The 20709-nt window shown below is 48.0% G+C and overlaps 7 protein-coding genes and 1 long non-coding RNA gene across 16 annotated transcripts in view; 3 read left to right on the plus strand and 5 right to left on the minus strand.

Moving 5' to 3' along the window:
* The window catches only part of LOC125763361 (rho guanine nucleotide exchange factor 7-like), a 59825-nt gene extending 42769 nt beyond the window's left edge, over positions 1-17056 (minus strand). For 4 of the 9 annotated variants that reach the window (XM_049426431.1, XM_049426433.1, XM_049426428.1 and 1 more), the window contains exon 1: positions 2019-2758. The gene's annotated coding sequence lies outside the window, so the exon portion shown is untranslated. Of the gene's footprint in view, positions 1-2018; positions 2759-16967 lie in introns of those variants that run through there. The other 5 variants (XR_007418342.1, XM_049426435.1, XM_049426434.1 and 2 more) reach the window with 4 other exon arrangements.
* LOC125763639 (uncharacterized) overlaps positions 1-20709 on the minus strand; it is a 135592-nt gene that overhangs the window by 54341 nt on the left and 60542 nt on the right. The window lies entirely within an intron of this gene.
* Positions 2795-3431, plus strand: LOC125763609 (mediator of RNA polymerase II transcription subunit 11). Its single transcript, XM_049426955.1, has 2 exons — positions 2795-2952; positions 3020-3431. Exons 1-2 carry the CDS (start codon positions 2880-2882, stop codon positions 3349-3351), a joined length of 405 nt encoding a protein of 134 aa, XP_049282912.1. The 5' UTR covers positions 2795-2879; the 3' UTR covers positions 3352-3431.
* Positions 3407-4982, minus strand: LOC125763464 (nuclear fragile X mental retardation-interacting protein 1). Its single transcript, XM_049426686.1, has one exon. The coding sequence runs from the start codon at positions 4925-4927 to the stop codon at positions 3407-3409; it is 1521 nt and encodes a 506-aa protein (XP_049282643.1). The 5' UTR covers positions 4928-4982.
* On the plus strand, positions 5226-8306 carry LOC125763390 (pre-mRNA-splicing factor CWC22 homolog). The gene is made up of 2 exons (XM_049426540.1): positions 5226-6738; positions 6820-8306. Exons 1-2 carry the CDS (start codon positions 5352-5354, stop codon positions 8235-8237), a joined length of 2805 nt encoding a protein of 934 aa, XP_049282497.1. The 5' UTR covers positions 5226-5351; the 3' UTR covers positions 8238-8306.
* LOC125763344 (serine/threonine-protein kinase Tor) lies at positions 8302-17060 on the minus strand. Its single transcript, XM_049426370.1, has 5 exons — positions 16968-17060; positions 16295-16553; positions 10342-16226; positions 9450-10271; positions 8302-9367 (listed from the first exon to the last, which is right to left on the minus strand). Exons 2-5 carry the CDS (start codon positions 16506-16508, stop codon positions 8681-8683), a joined length of 7608 nt encoding a protein of 2535 aa, XP_049282327.1. The 5' UTR covers positions 16509-16553; positions 16968-17060; the 3' UTR covers positions 8302-8680.
* LOC125763583 (MOB kinase activator-like 3) lies at positions 17152-18571 on the plus strand. Its single transcript, XM_049426913.1, has 2 exons — positions 17152-18108; positions 18183-18571. Exons 1-2 carry the CDS (start codon positions 17572-17574, stop codon positions 18300-18302), a joined length of 657 nt encoding a protein of 218 aa, XP_049282870.1. The 5' UTR covers positions 17152-17571; the 3' UTR covers positions 18303-18571.
* Positions 18756-20668, minus strand: LOC125763521 (mitochondrial import receptor subunit TOM40 homolog 1-like). The gene is made up of 4 exons (XM_049426787.1): positions 20373-20668; positions 19915-20177; positions 19626-19855; positions 18756-19554 (listed from the first exon to the last, which is right to left on the minus strand). The coding sequence occupies exons 1-4, from the start codon at positions 20551-20553 to the stop codon at positions 19227-19229; spliced, it is 1002 nt and encodes a 333-aa protein (XP_049282744.1). The 5' UTR covers positions 20554-20668; the 3' UTR covers positions 18756-19226.

Here is a 20709-nt window from a genome sequence, read left to right on the forward strand (position 1 = left end):
ATATCCAATGGAAATCGCAACAGAATACTGATGATTCTACACGCGTGCTAAGCACAGCACAACCGATTCGTCCCACTGCTAGACGGTGATAGGACATAACGAGAACTGCCAAAAACCATCCGCCCCAAAAGCCCCCAGAAAACGGTGCTCGCGGGATGCGTTATTTTCGAGTCAAATTTATTTGGCAAAACATATTCGAGAAAATAGTTCCTTAGTCTCCGCACGCCCTAGCTGACAACACAAGTGACAGCACCCGTCGCTTCCATAATGGCATTGAGGCATTAGTGAGAAACCACGCCACGGCACAGCATCAACTCGAGAAGCTTGTCGCCACTCAGGGAACGAAGATACATAATGCTGACATGGTTTAAAAAAAATACTACAAAGTGAGCTCTTTTACTACAACATGCACGTCATAGGAAGGGACAACAGAGCCAGTTTTACACAAATCCTTCACGATGCAGATAAATGTTGCTTCCTAAGCTTTATATACCTGCATTTCGTACGTTGCAATTTAAAACGATTTCTAATCGATTCACATTACCATGTGAATTGTGCGAAAATCACATCTAAAGAGCTAAATAACTCATCCCACTCTTAGTGAACACTGGCAATCGTCCAAACCCGGGGGAGATTTGAAAATTAGTCCTATAAACAATTCATCCACAAAAACCGACGATCCGTTGCTGGCGGCAATACGCTGGGTGTGGATTTATTGTACGCGCACATTTGCTGACACACGTGGAGCAAATGTGTGTTCGCCTATGGTACAACAGCAAATAGAAGGGTAATTCCGTTCCGCTGTTCGCGAAGTGTGAAATGCGTCCTTAGTGAGCGATAGACCGTTCCTTCCAGTAACGATGAAAATAGCGAGTACGAATACAAATTCTTTTAATCTACAAACTTACAAATATTTAGACAAAGTTTGGTTTGGTTTTTTTGTGGGTGGCCATCTATCCTTCACGCGGATTGTATGACATGTCGTTTACAACAGGTGTTTTCATTTTACTGAGGATACGAAACACATAGAGGGTTTTAGAAGATATTAAATGCTCACACCCTTGGTTAAATATAGAGAACAAACATTTGCATTTTGTCTAGCAAAACAGAATACTTTTACACAGATGAGTTACGACTAGCATTCTTCCCGCTCGGGATTACCCCGAACCCAAACCGTTCGATAGTATGTTCTTTTTTCTCTTGTCCAACACTCGCCCTGTTTGTGTTCAAGCGAAAGTGTTTATCGCATAAGCGCGTTTAAAGTGGATCGACGGGATTGATGATTTCACAGCAACACGGCAGAGAAATTATTATCCTGCACGATCGCACGAAAGGGCAATAAACCAGCACTCAGTGTTCGAGCTGTGAATTTCAAGTCTTGGATTCACGTGCATTTCCCATCCGGGTGGACGCTTCGTCGTGAGTCGTAGACATCTTGACTCGTACGGTGGGGCATTTTTGTAGCCCCCAACATTGATCTCCGAACGATTGCGTCGACCCCCGTGTTCTGCCGTTTCCGTGCTTATTGCGGCAAAGATATATCTCTGGTGGTGTTCAAAAGATTCATTCGACTCTCGATCGTTACTATAAATAGAAAAATAAATTTCATGGCGACACAGCAAATGTCCAATGCCGTCCGGCAACGACACCGAGAAACAACAACGATGATACGATCGCATGTTCGTCTGATCTTCACCTAGAACGAACACAGCATCATCGCATCGAATGGCCCCTATTTTTTCCAACGATCAATGCTATAATCTTGTTCGTTTTTGCACTTATCATCGATACACCTTTTTGCTTGGTTAATCATTCGAATCGTAACATGGGACGCTGCTTCTTATCGAAGGCTTTCGATCGTACGGTGCTAGAGAGAGAGATTGAGAGACAAAGTGAACCAAATGTGTTCCAAACAGGGGGACACTTTTGCTTGGCCTTAGACATTTAGGGTCCCCTGCCGTAAAGCAAAGCAAGCATAAAATATTCCTATACCCAGATTTATAATTAGCATCACTTACATGGGAAGAGGAAAAGTGAAAAATCTCCTTCAGTCAGTACGCTTTGCCACCGGCCACAACACCACAATCGTCGCCACAGCCTTCACCACCAAGGGACAAGATCACTGGCACCCAAAAATATTTTCTTTCCCCGTTTCTCTGCCACGCACGTTACACGATCTGTCCGACCATGCCCCCTGCTGTTCGTCGGTCGCCTTTACTTCCCCTTTTTTCTTAACCCGTTTTTGTTATGTTTCTTTCGCTCCCGGAAAACGGCGATCCGACAATTGCTGGTTCCGATGGGACTCCACACGCACTGGAGCGCACTTGTGCTTTTTTTCTCTTTCCTTCAGATGACGTGCGAAACGCACAAACTGCACGCCTTTGGGGACACTTTATAGAATTTTCAGGATTCTTTTGTTTTATGCGTATCACAGGCTAAACAAAGCCGAGCTTCACCGCCGAGCACAACCAAAACGGGACAGGAAAAACGCCCACCCGGGGTCACCGATAACCTCCGCTGCCGTTTTTTTATACTCCGGGGGACACACGGACAATAAAACGGAAAAAGAAAAGAACGTACCGCGTCGGCTAGGCACTAACTTTCATCTTTCCGCAAAGGGCGACATTTTACACGGAGACATTTCACACGAACACGGAGAAAAGTACGACACCGCGCGCCGTCTTTCGGTACCAAAAACCGACGAGCGACAGAAATTCTTTTGCTTTGCTTTGTGATTAATTTCTGCCCAGCTGCCTGTCAGATGCTGGCAGTGTTGCCAATGCCGGTTGCCATTCTTTCCAGATGCTGTTGACAGCTCGCGTTCATCTTGAAACAATTTGTTTATTTTCTTCCTCGCTAGCAGTAGTAAAAACTTCACGATGACCGCGATCGACAAAATACAGGCTTTGGATCACATTGAACGGGAACTGATCCTTTGCTTACAAAGTGCCGGTAAGTAAAACACAACAGACAAGCAACGAAAACGCTTCGAAAGATATTCAAACCTTTCCCTTTGCAGGAGCGGCACTGATGGAACTGAGCAAGGAAAAGACCAGCCAAAAAGCAACGGAAACAAACGTTAACCAGTTCCTTAAGTCGCTCAACAACGTAGAGACCAAACTGTCGGAGCAGATCAACTATCTCACGCAAGTGTCGACCGGGCAACCGCACGAAGGTTCCGGGTACGCATCGGCCAAGGTGCTGCAAATGGCGTGGCATCGCATTCAACACGTCAAGTCGCGCATCAAGGATCTGGAAGAATGCAAAATGCGCTACATACAGGCTAACCGAATGCAGAGTAACCGTGTTGGCCAGAACGCCTCATCCACTACGGCTGGTGTTATGCTTTAATGGTAAAGGAAAAACACAAAATTCGATCTAAATTATATTCAATAAAACCTGTATTTCATTCCTTTGCATCGTCGCTAACAGCAGCAGGATTTGCTTCGTTCGGTTCCCCTATACCAAAGAATTTGTTCGCCAGTACGTGTCGCACACACTGCAGTAACACGTTTCGTTCGTGTCGTATATCCGAGTCGAGCAATTTCTCCAACATAGTATTTTGGTTCGATCGTCGAAGCTTGGAATAGTCCAACAGTGGACGATTGGGTTGCGGCATCTTTTTCCCTTTAAACTTGTGCCCCTGTTTAGAGTTGTGCTGTCTAGTGGCGTTCGCTTTTGAAGATGAGCCAGCCAGAATACTTTTCTCCGGCGTTTGTGGAGTAGTAACGTCGGGGACATCTGCTGCTTGTTGCTTGGGAACAGTTGTGACGCTTGTGCTTACAGGATTATCTTGAGTATCAATTGCAGGCTGTTCCAACAGATCCGAACGAAGGTTTTTGTCAGTGTTGTTAGCCTCTTCATCATCAATTATTTCACCTTCGCTGAGTACATTTTCCGGCTGTACTACGGAATCGTTGATTAGATTGTTCGTATTAACTGTATTAACGATTTCTTCTTCTACATCTGATTCATTTTCACTACCGGATCCGTAGTCCCCGAGCATAGCAAGGGCACTCGCTGACGGATCTTTATAATCCTTTAACGTGGAAGTTCCTTTGAAAGGGATCCTACCCGTGTTTTCCTCAGCTATCGTTACCGCTACTGAAGCAGCTGATCTTTTTCTTCGCTTTGACCGTTTATTATTCCTCCCTTTCGAAGCCATCTCTCTCCATGGACCGTTTTCACGAGATTCGCATTTTGTGTCTAAATGTCGGTTCGGAAACCGATCCTTGCTCTCCTCAATACGTTCACCACGATTGAACCGTGCTTCCTGTGCATGCTGGCGCAGAATCACGTTCTGTTTTGTAGGATAACGCTTCCGGCGTTCTTCTTTCCACTGTTCAATCTCTTCCGATGATGGGCCAACGGAATCCTTTGCCTTTGCATCGTTCTGATGCGCCTGACGGTCGTGCCGCTTCATAATCATCGGATGCCCAACGAACTTACAGCCGGGCACGCTACACGGTGCGTGGTTCGATATGTGCTGCTGGTACTCTACTTCTGAACGGCAATTTACATCGCATCCTTCGCACCACAGCTTCCAGTCCAGAACAAGCAACTCGGGTTTAACCTCCTTATCAAATCCATTGTTTGGTGGCCGTATCGATTGATTTTTTCCACCAGCACTTGCATGCTTGAATCTAGGACGATAGTTGTTTTGAAAACCGCCTGGTTGCATTTGCTGATTGTTACCGCGGTCCGTTGAAGTCCACCCTGCCGGTCGTTTCCGTGAGTTTGCCAGGAACCGGGGTGGAACGGTAGAACCACGTGGTCCATACATCGGCGGCGGTTGTTTATCCCGCGTTAAAAGCATTCCGTGTGGTGTGGAGAAATGAGGATTCAGATGACGGCTAAAATTATCCAGGCCTTTCTGTACTTCTTCCTTAAATTTTGGTGGTGGTAAAAGAAACTTTTCCTCCGCCATAGCTATCTAAAATACGTCGATGATCCGCAGCAGACTTGTTTACAATGTTCTGCTTCTTACCCAGCAGTGTTGCCAAAAAGCATGTTTAGTTGTTACTTTTTTTCGAATAAGTTTTTATTTCTAGTTTCAAGAAAGTGTTTTATTTGTATGCCAATTTCTCTTGTTTTAACGTTTTCTATTGTTTCATTGTAATAAATTAAGTTTATTGCTTTTTGCTGAATATTTTTCAATTCGTGACACATTCGGTTGTCATTCTATTCTGACAGCAAGCTTCAACTGCGGGTAAAAGAAGCAGTGTGCAGACAACAGAGCGCAAGTTGTTTACGCGTAAATAGTGTGTGAAATATTCAGCTAAATATCTGTGCTAGTGCAGGAAAAGTATTATCTCTGTTCGCTGAAAGTTTTGCAAGTGCATTATCTCGCAATGCCCGACATCGAAGAACAGGTCGAAACAAAACCCGTCCTAGAACCGGCGATGGTTGCGGATGATGCAGCAGCAGCGAAACAACCGGATAAGGAGCGTTTGTCAAGAAGCGCCAGTCCGCCAGCTAACCGATTGAAATCTGTCGTCACCCGAATGAAGGACACGATAGAGGAAGGCGAACTGACTTCAGATCGTTCTCGCTCTAGATCACGTTCTCGTTCCCGATCACACTCCGACATCGATAGGAAATATGATTCCCGCAGTAAAAGGTACGAAAGACATCGACGTAGCCGTTCCAGAAGACGTACCCGGTCACGCTCACGGTCTAGGTCCCGGTCGCGTTCACGTTCCAGGAGTCGATCTCGTCGTTACGGCGGGAACCGAAGACGGCGCCGGTCTTATTCTAATTCGCGTTCCCGCTCCTATTCGCGATCCCGATCAAGATCTCGTTCACGTGATCGACGCCGCAATATCCGCAGGGACAATGAAACAGGCAGAGCGAGGGAAACTACAAAGGGTCATGATCAACGCCCAAGACCCGAACGCAAGGAGGAAGGTGACGAGTCATTGCTTCGCAATGAAAAACCAGCCATCCGCAAAACGGTGGACCTGTTGACATCCAAAACGGGAGGAGCGTACATTCCACCGGCCAAGTTGCGTATGATGCAGGCGGAAATTACGGACAAATCTTCGGCAGCCTATCAGCGCATTTCGTGGGAAGCATTAAAGAAGTCCATTCATGGGTTTATCAACAAGGTGAACGTGGACAACATTGGTGTGATTACGCGAGAGCTGTTGCGTGAAAATATAATCCGCGGACGTGGGTTGCTCTGCCGGTCCATCACTCAAGCGCAGGCAGCATCCCCGACCTTCACACACGTGTACGCAGCATTGGTGGCTATCATAAACTCCAAGTTTCCCAACATTGGAGAACTGCTGCTGCAGCGCTTGGTCATACAATTCAAGCGTGGGTTCCGACGCAACGACAAATCCATTTGCCTTTCGGCATCCCGCTTCGTAGCGCACTTGGTCAATCAACGCGTCGCTCATGAGATTCTTGCACTGGAAATTTTAACGCTGCTCGTTGAAAATCCTACCGACGATTCGGTGGAGGTAGCGATCGCATTCCTGAAGGAGGTCGGCCAAAAGCTGACGGAAGTTTCGGGAAAAGGCATTAATGCGATCTTTGAAATGCTAAAAAATATTCTACACGAAGGGAAGCTGGACAAGCGCGTTCAGTACATGATCGAGGTGGTGTTTCAAATTCGAAAAGATGGATTTAAAGACCATGCCGCTGTAGTCGATGCGCTCGAGCTAGTGGAAGAAGATGATCAGTTTACCCATCTCATCATGTTGGACGAAGCAACCGATACACAGGACATACTAAGTATGTAATCTTTGTGATATCTGTTTCGACTAGAACTAGTAGATTAAATGAAACGTTTTTATTTCTCTCATTTTATTTCAGATGTTTTCAAGGTGGATGCGGAGTATGAAGCAAACGAGGCAAAATATAAAGACATCAGTCGAGAAATTCTCGGCAGCGATGGAGAGGACGACGATGATGGTGATAAAAGTGACTCATCGAGCGGCGAAAGCGATTCTGGCGACGATGAAGGCGGCAGCGACTCCGATGAAGGGGATGATGGTAAGAAAAAACAGGACACCATCATCGATAACACGGAGACAAATCTAATTGCCTTGAGACGGACGATCTATCTGACGATCCACTCCAGTCTCGATTACGAAGAATGCGCGCACAAGCTGATGAAGATGGAGCTGAAGCCGGGCCAGGAGCAGGAACTCTGTCACATGTTTCTCGACTGCTGTGCCGAGCAGAGGACGTACGAAAAGTTTTACGGTCTACTTGCGCAACGGTTCTGCATGATAAACAAAATCTATATCGCACCGTTCGAGCAGATCTTTCAAGACACGTACACAACGACGCACCGATTGGACACGAATCGGTTGCGCAATGTGAGCAAATTTTTTGCCCATCTACTGTTTACCGACTCCATCGGCTGGGATGTATTGCAATGCATTCGTCTTAACGAAGAGGACACCACCAGCTCGAGCCGCATATTCATTAAAATTCTTTTCCAAGAGCTCGCCGAGTATATGGGATTGTTTAAGCTGAACGCCCGGCTCAAGGATCCAACACTGCAGGGACCATTTTCCGGTCTGTTTCCGAGAGACAACCCGAAGAACACCCGGTTTGCCATCAATTACTTCACATCGATTGGGCTTGGCGGGTTGACGGATGAGTTGCGTGAATTTTTGAAGCATGCACCGAAACCAATCGTTCAGCCATTGCCTGCACCGGTTGCATCGAGCGGTTCAAGTGACTCCGAATCCAGCAGCTCAGATTCGGATTCCGACAGCTCGTCATCGGATTCATCCTCTTCGTCCAGTGATTCCAGCAGCAGCAGCAGCAGCTCAGAATCGGAGGAAGAATCGAGCAAAAGGAAGCAAAGAAAGAACAAAGAGAAGGAAAATGCTTCGAGGAAACAGAAAAAATCAGAGAAGCAAAAACAAACTGATCAGAAATCAAACAATAAACGTGACGATCGCACAGATAGGAGAAAACAGCAAGAGGAAAAAGGTGATGTGACACGCGATAAATATGATCGTTCGAGAAAGAGCGAAAGACATCCCAACGAGAATGAAAACCGGCAGCACCGGCAGCGTGGTGGTGAGGACGATGATTACAATCGCAGCAGGGAACAACAATTTTCTAGACATCATCGTGATGAAGCGGTTCCAGACAAACGTCGTGAACGGGATCGTGACCGTGATCGCCAACTGGATCGCACACGTGATCGTGAATCCAAGAGAGATCCCGATCGCCGTGAACGGGATCACCGTGATCATCGTGGGCGCCGTTGAATGTGCATTCGCGTATGTACAACTGCTGTAATGTAATTGGTTTAGAAATAAATGTTTTTCCAAGTGTGATTTGCGTATTAACGCCTTTCTATTTCTTCTTCTTAATTAGTTTGTTACTTTTAGCATAGTGTTTTACCATTCCCGGTGTTTCTATTGTAGTAACTATATAGTTCAACAAAATTATCTTTCAACGAAAATGGGTAACAAGCGTAAGGTCGAAAGTACAAGACGTGGTTGCGTTGCTAAATTACGATACGAAAGAATATCATCAAACAGAAATATTTACATAAACAAGATTAAAAATTACGTGGTGATTGTGTCCAGCTGCTGTATAAAAGCTTTACAAGCATTTTCGACACATACATATACAAAAACACACGTAGGATATAATATATCAACTAAGAGATGGAGAAAACGCTTTTTTGCCAGTTTCCGGGACCCGTTTACCAGAATGGACACCATCCTATGTAGCACTGGCAGAGATTTTCGTTGCTCGTGGCTTGTTGAATCAACAAATCAATCTGCCGGTTGACGGCTACTGGTTCTGCTTTGCCAAAATCCTTGCCGGTCAATTTGTCCTTCACGCGGTCCACAATCGCACGTGCTTTCTTGTTCGTTACATCGACTGGATTTTGTAGCGCCGGGAAATTACCATCCGGGGCATCACCACCGGCAGGAACAGCTTTGCCAGATGCGCTAGGAATGGCAGGAATGGCAGCAGCTCCACTGCCGGAAGCAACGTTCACCATGGCTGATGCTTGACCAACCCCACCCGCCCCCGTTGCTCCAGTAGTTCCTGCATTTAGCTCGTTTAAACGTGCGTCTCTTCGGGCGCTATAGCTAAGAAGCGAATCCTCGTGTATGCTCTCCGATCCACTGTCCATTTCGCCCGCATTCTTTGAACGACGCAACCGGTCCGAATCCAGCAGACGCCAATTAAGCAGCGGATCGTACACGAATGCTTCAAGCACCGCCATCAGACTGTCTTTGTTGCGTCGCAACACGTGCATAACGCTTTCACAAGTGCGCCGATACGTTCCTTCGATCCCGGTCACCTCCATTGCGTTGATTAGCATTCGCGTCAATCGGAAAGGAATCTTCTCCGGGAATTTCTCTCGCGTCATAGCAACCTAAAGAAGGAAGAATGATGGAAAAAGAATATTATTAGTGTCTGCCATTTACGTCCCCAAACTTCAGACCAGAGGTACTTACCTCAAAACAATCGCCGAAATCAATATGAAGAATTTTGCCACTCAGCCGATCCAACATCAAGTTCGACGGGTGGCGATCGCCCAGTCCCAAAATGTAACCCACCATTGACATTACCGCCAGCGACCGGATGTAGTTGGTACGCCGATCAAACCACTGCTCGGAGGACGGACTTTTCAGCCAGAGCAATTTTGCCAAATCGTCACCCTTCGTCTGTTCGAGCGCATGCTCAAACACCTCCACCTTCTGCATCACCGTCAAGTGATCGTAATCCGGTGCCATACGCAGCATGATCCGGTGCTCGATGTTCAGCATCAGTTTCTTCGAATCGCGATAGTCGCGGATCAGCTTGTGCAGTGTGTCACAGTGCGGTACCCAACCGATCAGACCGGAGTTAGTGCTCAGCGGTATGACCGCATACCGCTGTATCGTTAGGTTGCGCCGGAACGTGTCGCGATCGTTCAGTAGCAGCGTGTTTACCAGCCCGAACAGCTGCATCACACGCTCATCCTGGCGCAAATCTTCGTGACCTTTCAATAGGAACATGTAGTTCTTGCCATTCGAACCACGGATGCACAGCTTCCTTGGGCGCTGTTTCGAGCTGATGATCGTCAGGTTCGTTTCGATGCTTGCGATACAGATCAATTGTTGACCGGGTGTATAACTGCCCGGGACTGCCAGTTCCAGGTTGCGACAGGCAAGCAGCTTCGGGCTGACGTATTGAAGCTCCAGCGAGGTAAGCTGCACCAGTTGACGCGAAATGCGCCGAAACACGTGGTAGTAAAGATCCCACGCTTGGTTTAAATCACGCACGTTTTTAGTACTCTGTCAATGAACAAGCATTATTCGCATTAGCAAATCGTACACGGAATTCAGAAGACACGATAGGACTCACCTTGTAGTTTCTACACCACTCCTGTGCTTCGGACAAATCACGCCCATACGCCTGATTGAAGGAGGACTCTTTCAAAGTTTGCGGACCACGCTGTAGCATCGCGTGCAAAGGTTCCAGTGTCGCAAACATGCCATCAATATTCTGTTCACCGAAGTACAGCCGAGACGCTTCCTCCAGCCCTTCGTGCCACTGTTCGTGCCAAAGAATGGCCACTCGAATCAGCTCCTCGCTGATCAGCAGCACCTGGTTGACCAGCGTATTTGAATGTTCACACATGTTGTTCAATATTTTGTGTGCTGCCTGCTTGCGCGTACCCGGTGCCGACTTTGACGCGACCGTAAGCGGATACACGAGTGCCTGCGGGTGCGTTTTGCCAATCTCCGTCAGCAGATAGTTGATCAGCTGCCCGACCAGGTTGCGCGGTGTGTCGATACGTGCGATCAGCTGTGGTATCACCTGGAGCCACGTGTTTTTATCGATTACTCGCATCCCTTCGACCAGCGCTTCGTAAACCTCCTCGTACTGGGCGTGATCAAACCAAAGGGTGAGCAAGCGCAGCGTGTCCTGCAACGAATTGCCCTGCGAGAGATTGATCGACTGGAAGAAACCTCGCACAGCCGGCACAGCGTAATGCTTGATCAGTGTCCGTTCCGCGGCACTGCCCGGATTTTTGGTGTATTCTTCTTGCTGCTTCTTTGCCTGCACTACTTCAAAGTTCATGTACGCCCAATTGTGCCACGCCTTGTACCAGTTCGGATCGTGCTTCGTGGCTCTGCTGTAGCACACGAGAATCCCATTCACCAGGTGTTCCTTCAACAGATTCCCACCGGTCGAGCTGCTCTGCCACAAACCGAGCTTCAGGAAACAGCGGGCCAACAGCCGTCTGTTCTCATCCTTCAAATCGTCCTGCCCACCAGCGCCGCTACTAGCGGTGAATGCCTGTGGGCTGAAAGACGCCACAAAGCGGTTCAGGTGATCGTAAGCTTCCTTCACGTACCCCGCCATATGTAGATGTTTCGTGTAGGCGAACGTTACGTGCGGTTTATCAATCGGCAGTGCCTCGCCCAGATTCTGCATCGGATCGTACTCCAGCAGCATGACAAGCGTCTTTTCCGACAGCTTCAACGAACCATTCTTGCGGCACAACGAGGCAAACTTCAGCCACGTACGGATGTCTTCCTTCGGCGACAGCACTAACGAATGCACCTGTATTACGCGCTGCCAGTCCTCGACGAGCCGCTGTCCGCCGAGCAGTCGATCCCACCACATTGACTTGATCGTTTCGCGCCGCTCCGGGATAAGCTTGTACTGGATCACTTCCTCCAGTTCAGCCAGCATCTGCACGCACACCATCGCACCGTACGCACGCTCGTACGACTCACCAGCCATTGCGGTCAGTTCCGTGTCGAGCAGATCGCGCGTCGAATCGATCAAACTTTGCGCCAGCTCGTACTGCTCATTGTGTACTGCCAGCACAGCGCGATAGAATGCGCCGTCCTGTGTGTCCTCTGGAATGCAGCGCACGAACCGATGCATTCCTTCCCAGTCCTGCAAACCCCAGGCGGCAGCAGCCGCTAACCGGCCCGCCTTGCTTTGTCCCTCCGATCCGAGGGTATCCCAGTTTTCCGTCGTTACAGTATTTAGCGCGGACCATTCACCCAACGCTTCCAGACAACGCATCTCACCGAGCCGGGACTCCAGATCGCTCGGGTTGGACTTCAGCTTTTCGGAGTAGAGCGTCAGTGCCTGATCCCAGCTGTGCAGCTTTTCGTACCATCGCACCTGCACCTTCATCTCCTCGGCACTGGAACGATGGCGTCCGGCATACTCTAGTAACCCTTCGGCCGCTTCCTTCTGCTGCAGCTTGTTGTTTATTAGGATCAGCGACTCAAACAGTGACTGATGGTGTTCCTCCGTCTGATGGAATTCTTCCTCTGTGTAGTGGAGGGCTTTCGCGTACGCACGACATTCCATCGCTCGTTCGCCCAAAATCTTCGAATCGATCTTGAGCGGATAGTTTTCGCAGTGTTCCATAAATTCCGCCAAATTCAGCACTGTTTGCGTAATTTCCGGCAAGTCCTGTACCATCAGCGCTTGCGTAAGACTGTGCGCAAGGTCCTGCTTCAACTTATCGGACAGATCCGACCAGCACGACACGAACGCGGCATTGAACAGATCCTTCAGCAGTTGCGGATAGTTCTGAGCCAACGTAGCGCACGACCGTAGCGCCGGGTTTTTCGACTCCTTCAGCAGAATGATGCTTAGCCGCCGTAACCATTCCAACCAATCGTCCTTGGAGACGCGCCGATTCGCTTTAAACATTGCCTCCAGATCGGACATCGATACGGGGAACTTTTTGATCGTGCTATCGCTCGGTAGCGATATTTCCCGATTCCGATTCCTCGCCTGCCGTATGCGGAACTCGTCGTCCATCGCAAGCGTACTGTTGTTCTGCAGCTTGGTCAGCAGCTTCGTGTATTCGACCGATGGTATCTTGTGCTTAATCATGACCCGATTCACCAGCGGCACAAACACCAGATATTTGCGCCCCAGCTGTATCATTATCGAGCAGAGCGTCGTCAGTGCCACCGGTCTTAGTTCGGGGTAGTTGTCGAGTACGCGAACCAGCGGATGTACGATGCGGGAAGAAAAGTCTGTAAAATCTAGCACCTCTGCAAGATAATTGATCGTTTGCAGTGCTGTAATGGAAACGTTTAGCGGAATGTCAAGCGGTTCGAACAGCTTCACAATCGCCGGTATTATCAGGTGCAGGTAGTCGTCCAGATTGTTGCCAAAGTTGCGCATCGCACCGAGCAGTTTCACCGTAACGGCGCGGTCCTTCGAGGTGTCGTGCAACAGAACGCGCAATATTTGCGGCATTAGCTGAGGTAGATACACTTTAAATTCGCATCCAAGCGCAATGGCAATCTTTTCTACCAAATTAATGATGGTCGGCTGCAACGATGCGGCCGAGGTTGTTGATGGTTGTGAACCACCGCCCTGACCACCACCGCTACCGGTGGTCCAGAACGTCTTTATCAGTTCGAATATATCATCCATAAAGCCAATAATGTGTTGCTTCACGATCGATATCAACGTCGAGAGCTGTTGAAACAGGTACTCCTTAAGGCTCATCTCGGCTGTTACGATGTTCCGCAGCAGACAGGGTAGCACCTGCGAGAGGTACGGCACTCCCTTTATACCGAGACTGGTAAACGTGAACGTGATTGCCTGCACAACGCTGAGATGGTGATTCGATAGCGTTGGATCACGCAGAATTTTCATCAGTGTCGATATGACCACCGCCGGATAGTACTCGTCTAGCTGCGTGCTCATATTAATCAGCATTTCCGACGTGGACAAATCCGTCGGTTCGTCACTTTTCGTGTCGACGGAAATGAGAATGTTTGCACTCGTCTGACTATCGATCAACCCTCGGTTCATCTTGTGCTTGTAAGGATCGAGTGCGCCAAGCAGTCCCAGCACGCGTATCGTTTCCCGGCGCACATACAGCTGCTGTTCGGTTTTCAGAAAGTTGATCAGTATATCGATCAGGTTCGGATACTTATTATACGGCACCACGACTTGACCCGTTGCACTAACGAGCTGCCCAAATGTCCACAGTGCAACAGCTCGCTTTTCCGTTGAACCCGCATCACTCAGCATGTCGAGCAGAAGCTGCAGCAGCTCGTCTGACCACTTTTGCAGCACATGATGGCCGCCTATTACTTCGGCCAAATCTCCAATGGCGCGCAGTACGTTCAACACGACGCTCGGATTCTGATCTGGTTCCTTTAGCTTTGGCACGAGTATCGTCAGTATCGGTCGCATGTAAGATGCTACCAACCGTGGCGTACTGACGATCAGGTGATCCAACATTCGCGCGCTCTGCTCCTTATTGCGACTAACGCCCGAATGTTCCAATTCCGTCAGCAGCTGGACCATCGTTTTACGAAGGCTTGGCATTACGTACGCTGGATTGATCGTCGACAGTCTGCCAATAATGATGATCGCAAGCTCGCGTATTTCAAACACCTCATCGTGGATGGTAACCAGCAGCGAGCTAAGAAACCACGGTTGCGCAAGCTGCGTATCGAAGCTTTCGTCCAGTGACTTAAGCACCCGCAGGCGCACTGCCGGATCAACGTCCGTGATGCCGACGACTAAAATTTTCTCCAACACCGAGCTAAGCGTTTGCGTTAGCGTTTCAGACACGTCGTTTCCGTTACTGTCGGCTGCCTGAAGCGCCAGCTTTAACAATAGCGTACATGTGTGCACGGCCTCAATGCGGATCTCTTGCTGTTCGCTGTTAAGGAAGTGATCGGCACAGCGCTGCACAAACTGTAGCAAGCTGCATCCTTCGAAGCTGAATGTACCAAGCGTTTGCAAAGCCAAAACGATCGTAGCCGTATCGTGGACTTGCTGCTGCAGCGGTTGGGGCTGAGGTTGCTGTTCTAGAGTGCTTAAAAAGGCTGGCGAAACTACCGAGTGGGACTTGGGAACGATAAACTGTGGCAGCGGACGGTTCATTAGCACATACGACAGTATCTTCAGCAAACCGGCAGTAATTTCGAGCTGTGCTTGCGGCACTGTTTCGCACAGCTCCCTTAGGCAAACTATCAACGCCGGGCTTAAGCCGGTTGACAGCATGGGGGCTATAATTTCCTTGATTTCATGGGTTATGCCACCTTTTAAAGCGTGCCCTAGCAGCATAACACACATGAACACCGACGGATCGACTGTGGTTTTCCGCTTGCTCGGCGTATCCTTCGGTGGGAGGGCGCTGCTAATCAACTCCATGATGCGTTTCGTGTTTGGCTCGATTTCCTTCTCCACCGCCACAGCAATGTAGCCGAGCGATATAAATGCAGCATTGCGTTCCTTTTCCTTGCTGCGCAGTAACGTTAGCAAGTAGTTAACCACTGTGCGCAGATGAAGCCTCACAAACTCCTCCCGATTGAACGCTGCCAAGCGGGGGAAAATGGCTAACAGGGTTTGAATAACGTACGGAGACTTCGAACTACGCTGATCTAGCACCGCCTGGCAAATGGTATCGTACTTTTCCCTCACCAACGCTCTGTACAGTGCCGACTCCTGCACACTGTTGTTCTGGCGGAAAAACTTTAGATCCGTCACGACATCGTAATAGCGCGAGCTGTAGCTAACAGAACCGTGCCCCGAATGGTTGCCGAGTTTCTCCATGAAGGGCACACGGATACGTGGCAGGAATCCACGCCCATCGTCTTCACGCTGGCCACGAATCGAACATTTCTGATCGACGTTTAAACTATCAAGCTGCACGTACTTTTTCTCCCAAGCCGCGTGCGAACAGCGCAGAATTTCTTTGAAAACAATCAGCGCACCATGTACACGATCATCGCGGTTTAAATTCTTTTCGCGGCCCACCGTATCCCGCAGGCATTCGAATGCCTGATCGTAGCAATTCATATGCCACTGGGTATTATTGTTTTGCTTCGTTCCTTCACGTTGCGACGTTAGGATGAGCACTGCCCTCAGTGCTTGACCAGCTCCTTCCCGGATGGCCGCCTTGGGATCCTTTATTGCGACGAATATATGATCAAAGAAGCTTCCGACTTGTTGGTAAAAAAAAGTTGGCATTGCAACAGCTAACTCGCGCAACACCAGCACCGCGGCCTGTCGCTTGTTTTCTACTCGGTCCTCCGACAGCCATTCGAGCGCACGTTTGATGTCGAATTCGAACGAACTGGCACCGTTTGAGCCGGGCAAAAGGGCCAACTTTACTAGCACCTTCGCAGCCAGCTCCATCACGCAAACGTCGCTAACGGGCAACAAATTCCGTAGATTATTCGAGTATCGGGAAATTTTGTTCGTTGTATTCACGACGTCGCCGTTGATGAGGCACTCTGCAATCAAAAAGGTTCACGGTAATAAGTGCAAGCTTAAAACAATCCGCTTGAAAACCAATAGTTACCAATGGCCAATATTCCTCCCTTCTTTTCGTTGTTATCCGGGCTGGTGAGCATCTCGAAGATATGATGATTAAAATCCTCGAAAAACATATCGTCCGGAGTTTCGCGAAGTTCTGTCTTGACGTACAGCGACAGATCCTTGATCGCTTTGTTTTGCACATCCTTGTTGCGGGACTTGAGCCCGTTAACAAATTGTAACACTTTTACCATCGACATGATTAATGCGTTTTTTTTTTATTTTACAAATACACTTGCGGGCAGCTAAATTACCCAGTAATGATGTTTTTTTGTGATACTATTTCTTATGTTTCTGGTTGTTTTAACGCACGAAGCATTAATCCTTCCAAGCACTGATCAACGGTCGTGATCCTACTTTGGAAGCTTATGTTTATGTTTTTATCCGCATGAAAACAACATAAACTACACACCGCACTCATACAATCGCACCTTCGTAAGTATACACACACGCACATTAACACACACGAGAGCGAAAACACACACAATCATCACCATCGCACGTCAGTGCCACCGTCGCACGTCGGCTGCAGTCACGCAACGCACTTGCACATTAGCGGCGAAGAAGACCAATTACGACGATCGGAATCGCGTAAAACTATATCGCTCCATCGGTAACCGCTTTCCGTGCGGCTAATAACTGCAGCAAACCATACTTACGATCTACATTCGCCGGTCTGCAGTACAATTTGTTCGAAAATTCACTTTCTCCGCTGCACCGACGTGCGAAATTTTCTCCATGGTAGACTGTCAAGATGGCTACTTGACAGCTTGCTCACCGTTGACAGTTAAGCTCGCATTCCTGAAGCACAAACATCAGCCGCAAACAAAAATACGCACAACAATTGGTTTGTTTGGTCGCGAGAAATTCTAAACCCCGTTCGGACGTTGTATAATACGAGCGCGTTCGCAGAAGATCCGATTAAACGCCGACTTTAAAGAAGTGGTACGGCTTCCGAAGGTTAGCGTGCTTGAGTGTGCAAAAAAGGCGGATAATCGTTTTCAACACTGATGGTAGTTGTTTGTTGTATAGAGGCCTACTTTGGCAGGACAGGTGGACAGGCTGTGTGCAGTAGCTGTGGGCCAGACAGAATGGGACCCAAAAAAGGAATTTTCATGACCGTTTAATCGGATTTCGAGGACCGCTGTGTTAGCTCAAACGTATCGACAACAAGCGTTATTGATCGTTCAGTTGCCGAGCTGCGGAGTAATAGCCCAGGACGGAAGAAACAGCTTAATAGTGGCGAAACTACGACCATCGAGAATGGCACTGAACGGGTTTTTAGAATTCTTTCAACGAGAGAAAACGTTTCGACCAAAGAAACGATTCACTCAGGGCACGATCCGGTACTCGCTACACAAGCAAGCCAATGCCAGCCTCCAGTCCGGTATCAATTTGAAGGAGGTGGTAAGACTACCGGCTGGTGAGAACATGAACGATTGGCTTGCCGTTCATGTGGTGGATTTCTTCAATCGGATTAATCTCATCTACGGCACTATATCGGAGTACTGCAACGAAACCACCTGCCCGACCATGAGCGGTGGAGCAAAGTACGAGTACCTATGGGCAGACGGAGAAACCTACAAGAAACCCGTACAGTTGCCGGCCCCTCGGTACATTGAACTGCTGATGGATTGGGTAGAAAATCAGATTAATAACGAGACACTCTTCCCTGTGTCGACCGACGTGCCATTTCCGAAAACGTTTCCGAGTTTGTGCAAAAAAATTCTTACCCGCCTGTTTCGGGTGTTTGTGCACGTGTACATTCATCATTTTGATAGGATTTTCAGTATTGGCGCGGTAAGTAATTGTAGCGTTAAATGATGTAAGACTTTAAAAATACCATACGCTTGCCATTTTCCTCATTGCCGTAGGAAGCGCACGTAAACACCTGCTATAAACATTTCTACTACTTCGTGACCGAATTCGACCTGATGTCAGCAAAAGAGCTCGAGCCTCTCGCAGTGATGACGGCGCAAATGTGCAAAGACTAACCGGTAAGCAGCACCAGGTACGGAACATAGGAATGTATTCGAACAGCTAAGCAAACACGCAAAGAGATAGGCACGATGTCTCATGCTGAAGTGGTGAACAGCAAATAAACAAACAAATCAAATGCTACGCAATGCAAACAAAAGAAACACCCTTCCGAGGGACACACATACACACACAAGCATAAGGCGGGGATGGCCGTGAAATGGATTTAAGTGACGCCTCATTAACACAAAGAAATAAAGTGCAAACAAAAAGCTGAAAACAATAATTGGTAAAGATTTTAACAGATTTTAATAAAAATCAATGATTGTAAAATATCTATAAAAAAAGCTCACATCGCCCTTGGTTTGATTCAACTCTAATGTAGATGTTGAAACTATTGCCGTAGAATTTAACCAATTGAACGTGCAGTTTTGCTCGGGTACTTGCGGTACAGTATGATTTTCCTTCAATTTGTGGCTCGCATTAACGAAAAATTTATTACTTGAATGATACACTATGGCGCAGGCAGTCACAGATGCAATACTACCAACACTTTCCTCGCAAATGAAATGGGCAACACACGGGTTGCTTTGCACAGATATTATGTTCGGGTAGTGCTGGCCAGGGAAGCAGTGGGTGATTATAAACTCTATGTAAACCACATTTTGTACAACGCACAGTGTACAACGGTTCGCCCGTTTTGCTTAGCAGCTATATTGATGACTTCCTTTCTAACTATGTAAGACCCTTTAGTCCCCTGTCCAGCCGTATGGTGTAGCTCTCCGCTGTAACTTTCTTCTTTGTTGTTGCATACCGTTAATGCTATTCTCTCGCAGGTTTCGTTTTTCCAGTCCAGTTCTAAGAATGTGTCGGAATTTGAAAGGAAATGCTTACTTTGATCGCCTTCAATGTCTTCTACTGGTTCACCAGCTTCTACGCATCTAGCCCACAATCAACCCACACCCGAGTCGGAATTGATTTTTAGTGTGATTCAGCATACCGCTGAGCGCAAAGGTGAAAGGTAAAGGTTGTAACTTCTTCTCTAGGACGGCTCCGACTGTCCAATTGCTGTCCACCATACCCCGGAACACAAGGTCCGACTTTGGCAGGTCCACTTGGTAGCCAATGGTGGCAACAGATTCCTGCATTCGGAAGTTGGTTTCTACTTCCGCTCCAATTTGTAGCTGCTCGCTGGCACGTTGATAATAGCAAAGATGTACTCCTGCCGCACCAACCGTGCCGGACCATGTGTACAGATCGGTTGCATACCTTTCAAACATAAGTAGGGAAACTTTGGTTAAAAATAATACACGACGAGCGTCAAAACAAAACCAATTCACCTGGCGGCGGCAGACATTAGAGCAATTTGTCCACCGGGAACTGCCGGCCCGTACTGGTAAGCGAACTCTCCTCCCATTGCCAAATGGTTCGTAATGGCCTGCAGGTAGTGTGCGACCATAACACCCGAGTTGTTAATGATATTTGGATTGCCGACGGTGAGCGAGGTCGTATAGTTCGGTCCCTTATAATCTGTCGTAAGTTGTGCTGCCGTTACTTTGCTGCTTTGGATCTAAAAGAAAGAAGGAAATGAATCCCTTTTCCACTACTTCTGGACGGCTTTCGTCTTACCTGAGATGCGAATTTGCACCGAACATTCGGTGTTACTTGATGAATGATGTTTGCGTTTAGATTGCCCGATGGATCAATATCACCGAGCACAACGGGAAATGCTTCCGTTGGGGATAGTTGTTTGGTGCCGACGTACATCGCACCGAAACGATAACCGCTAGTATTCGAGGAGTTCAGATTAATCGTATGTGAGACTTGAAAGTGGTTGCTTAAGCCCTTGTTTATCATCAGTTTGGCTCCTTCAAAGTTTGTTGGCATCACATCTAGCATTAAGTTCCAGTACATTGTAAATTGTAGCATGCGGCATGAGCAGCATGCACGCGAGCAGGCGCATGAAAGAAAAAAGAAAGAAAAAAACATAAACCATGTAAACGCAACTGTCAATATTCGGTGATTATGCAACACACGGCATGAGCATTTTGGGAAATCACCCAAAGCACGGAAGCTACCCTACTTACCTTTGCATTTCCTGTGTAGTTCTTCCATTGTTCCTGGATTTTCTAATGGTTTTGCATCACCTGATGCTTTATCCGGCGCACCGGCTCCATCACCGATCGAAGAGAGCGTTTCTGTAGGCATCGGAGGCGGCAGACCGCCGGGACCAGCAATCGGTTTTGAGGAGGCCAACACGTTACCCATGCTGCGGTTCTTTCGGGGTCTTTTGAGCAGCTAAGTCGAACACACAGTGGCACTAACTGGAGCTTTTTGCACGATTTCACGAAATTGGAGCAGTTTTTTCGTACTTTACGTGTGGGAAAACTCGTGTGTTCCTTTCGTGCGCTGATTTTTGACGTG

This window comes from Anopheles funestus, chromosome 2RL, assembly GCF_943734845.2.
Source record: "Anopheles funestus chromosome 2RL, idAnoFuneDA-416_04, whole genome shotgun sequence".
Classification (NCBI taxonomy): Eukaryota; Metazoa; Arthropoda; class Insecta; order Diptera; family Culicidae; genus Anopheles; species Anopheles funestus.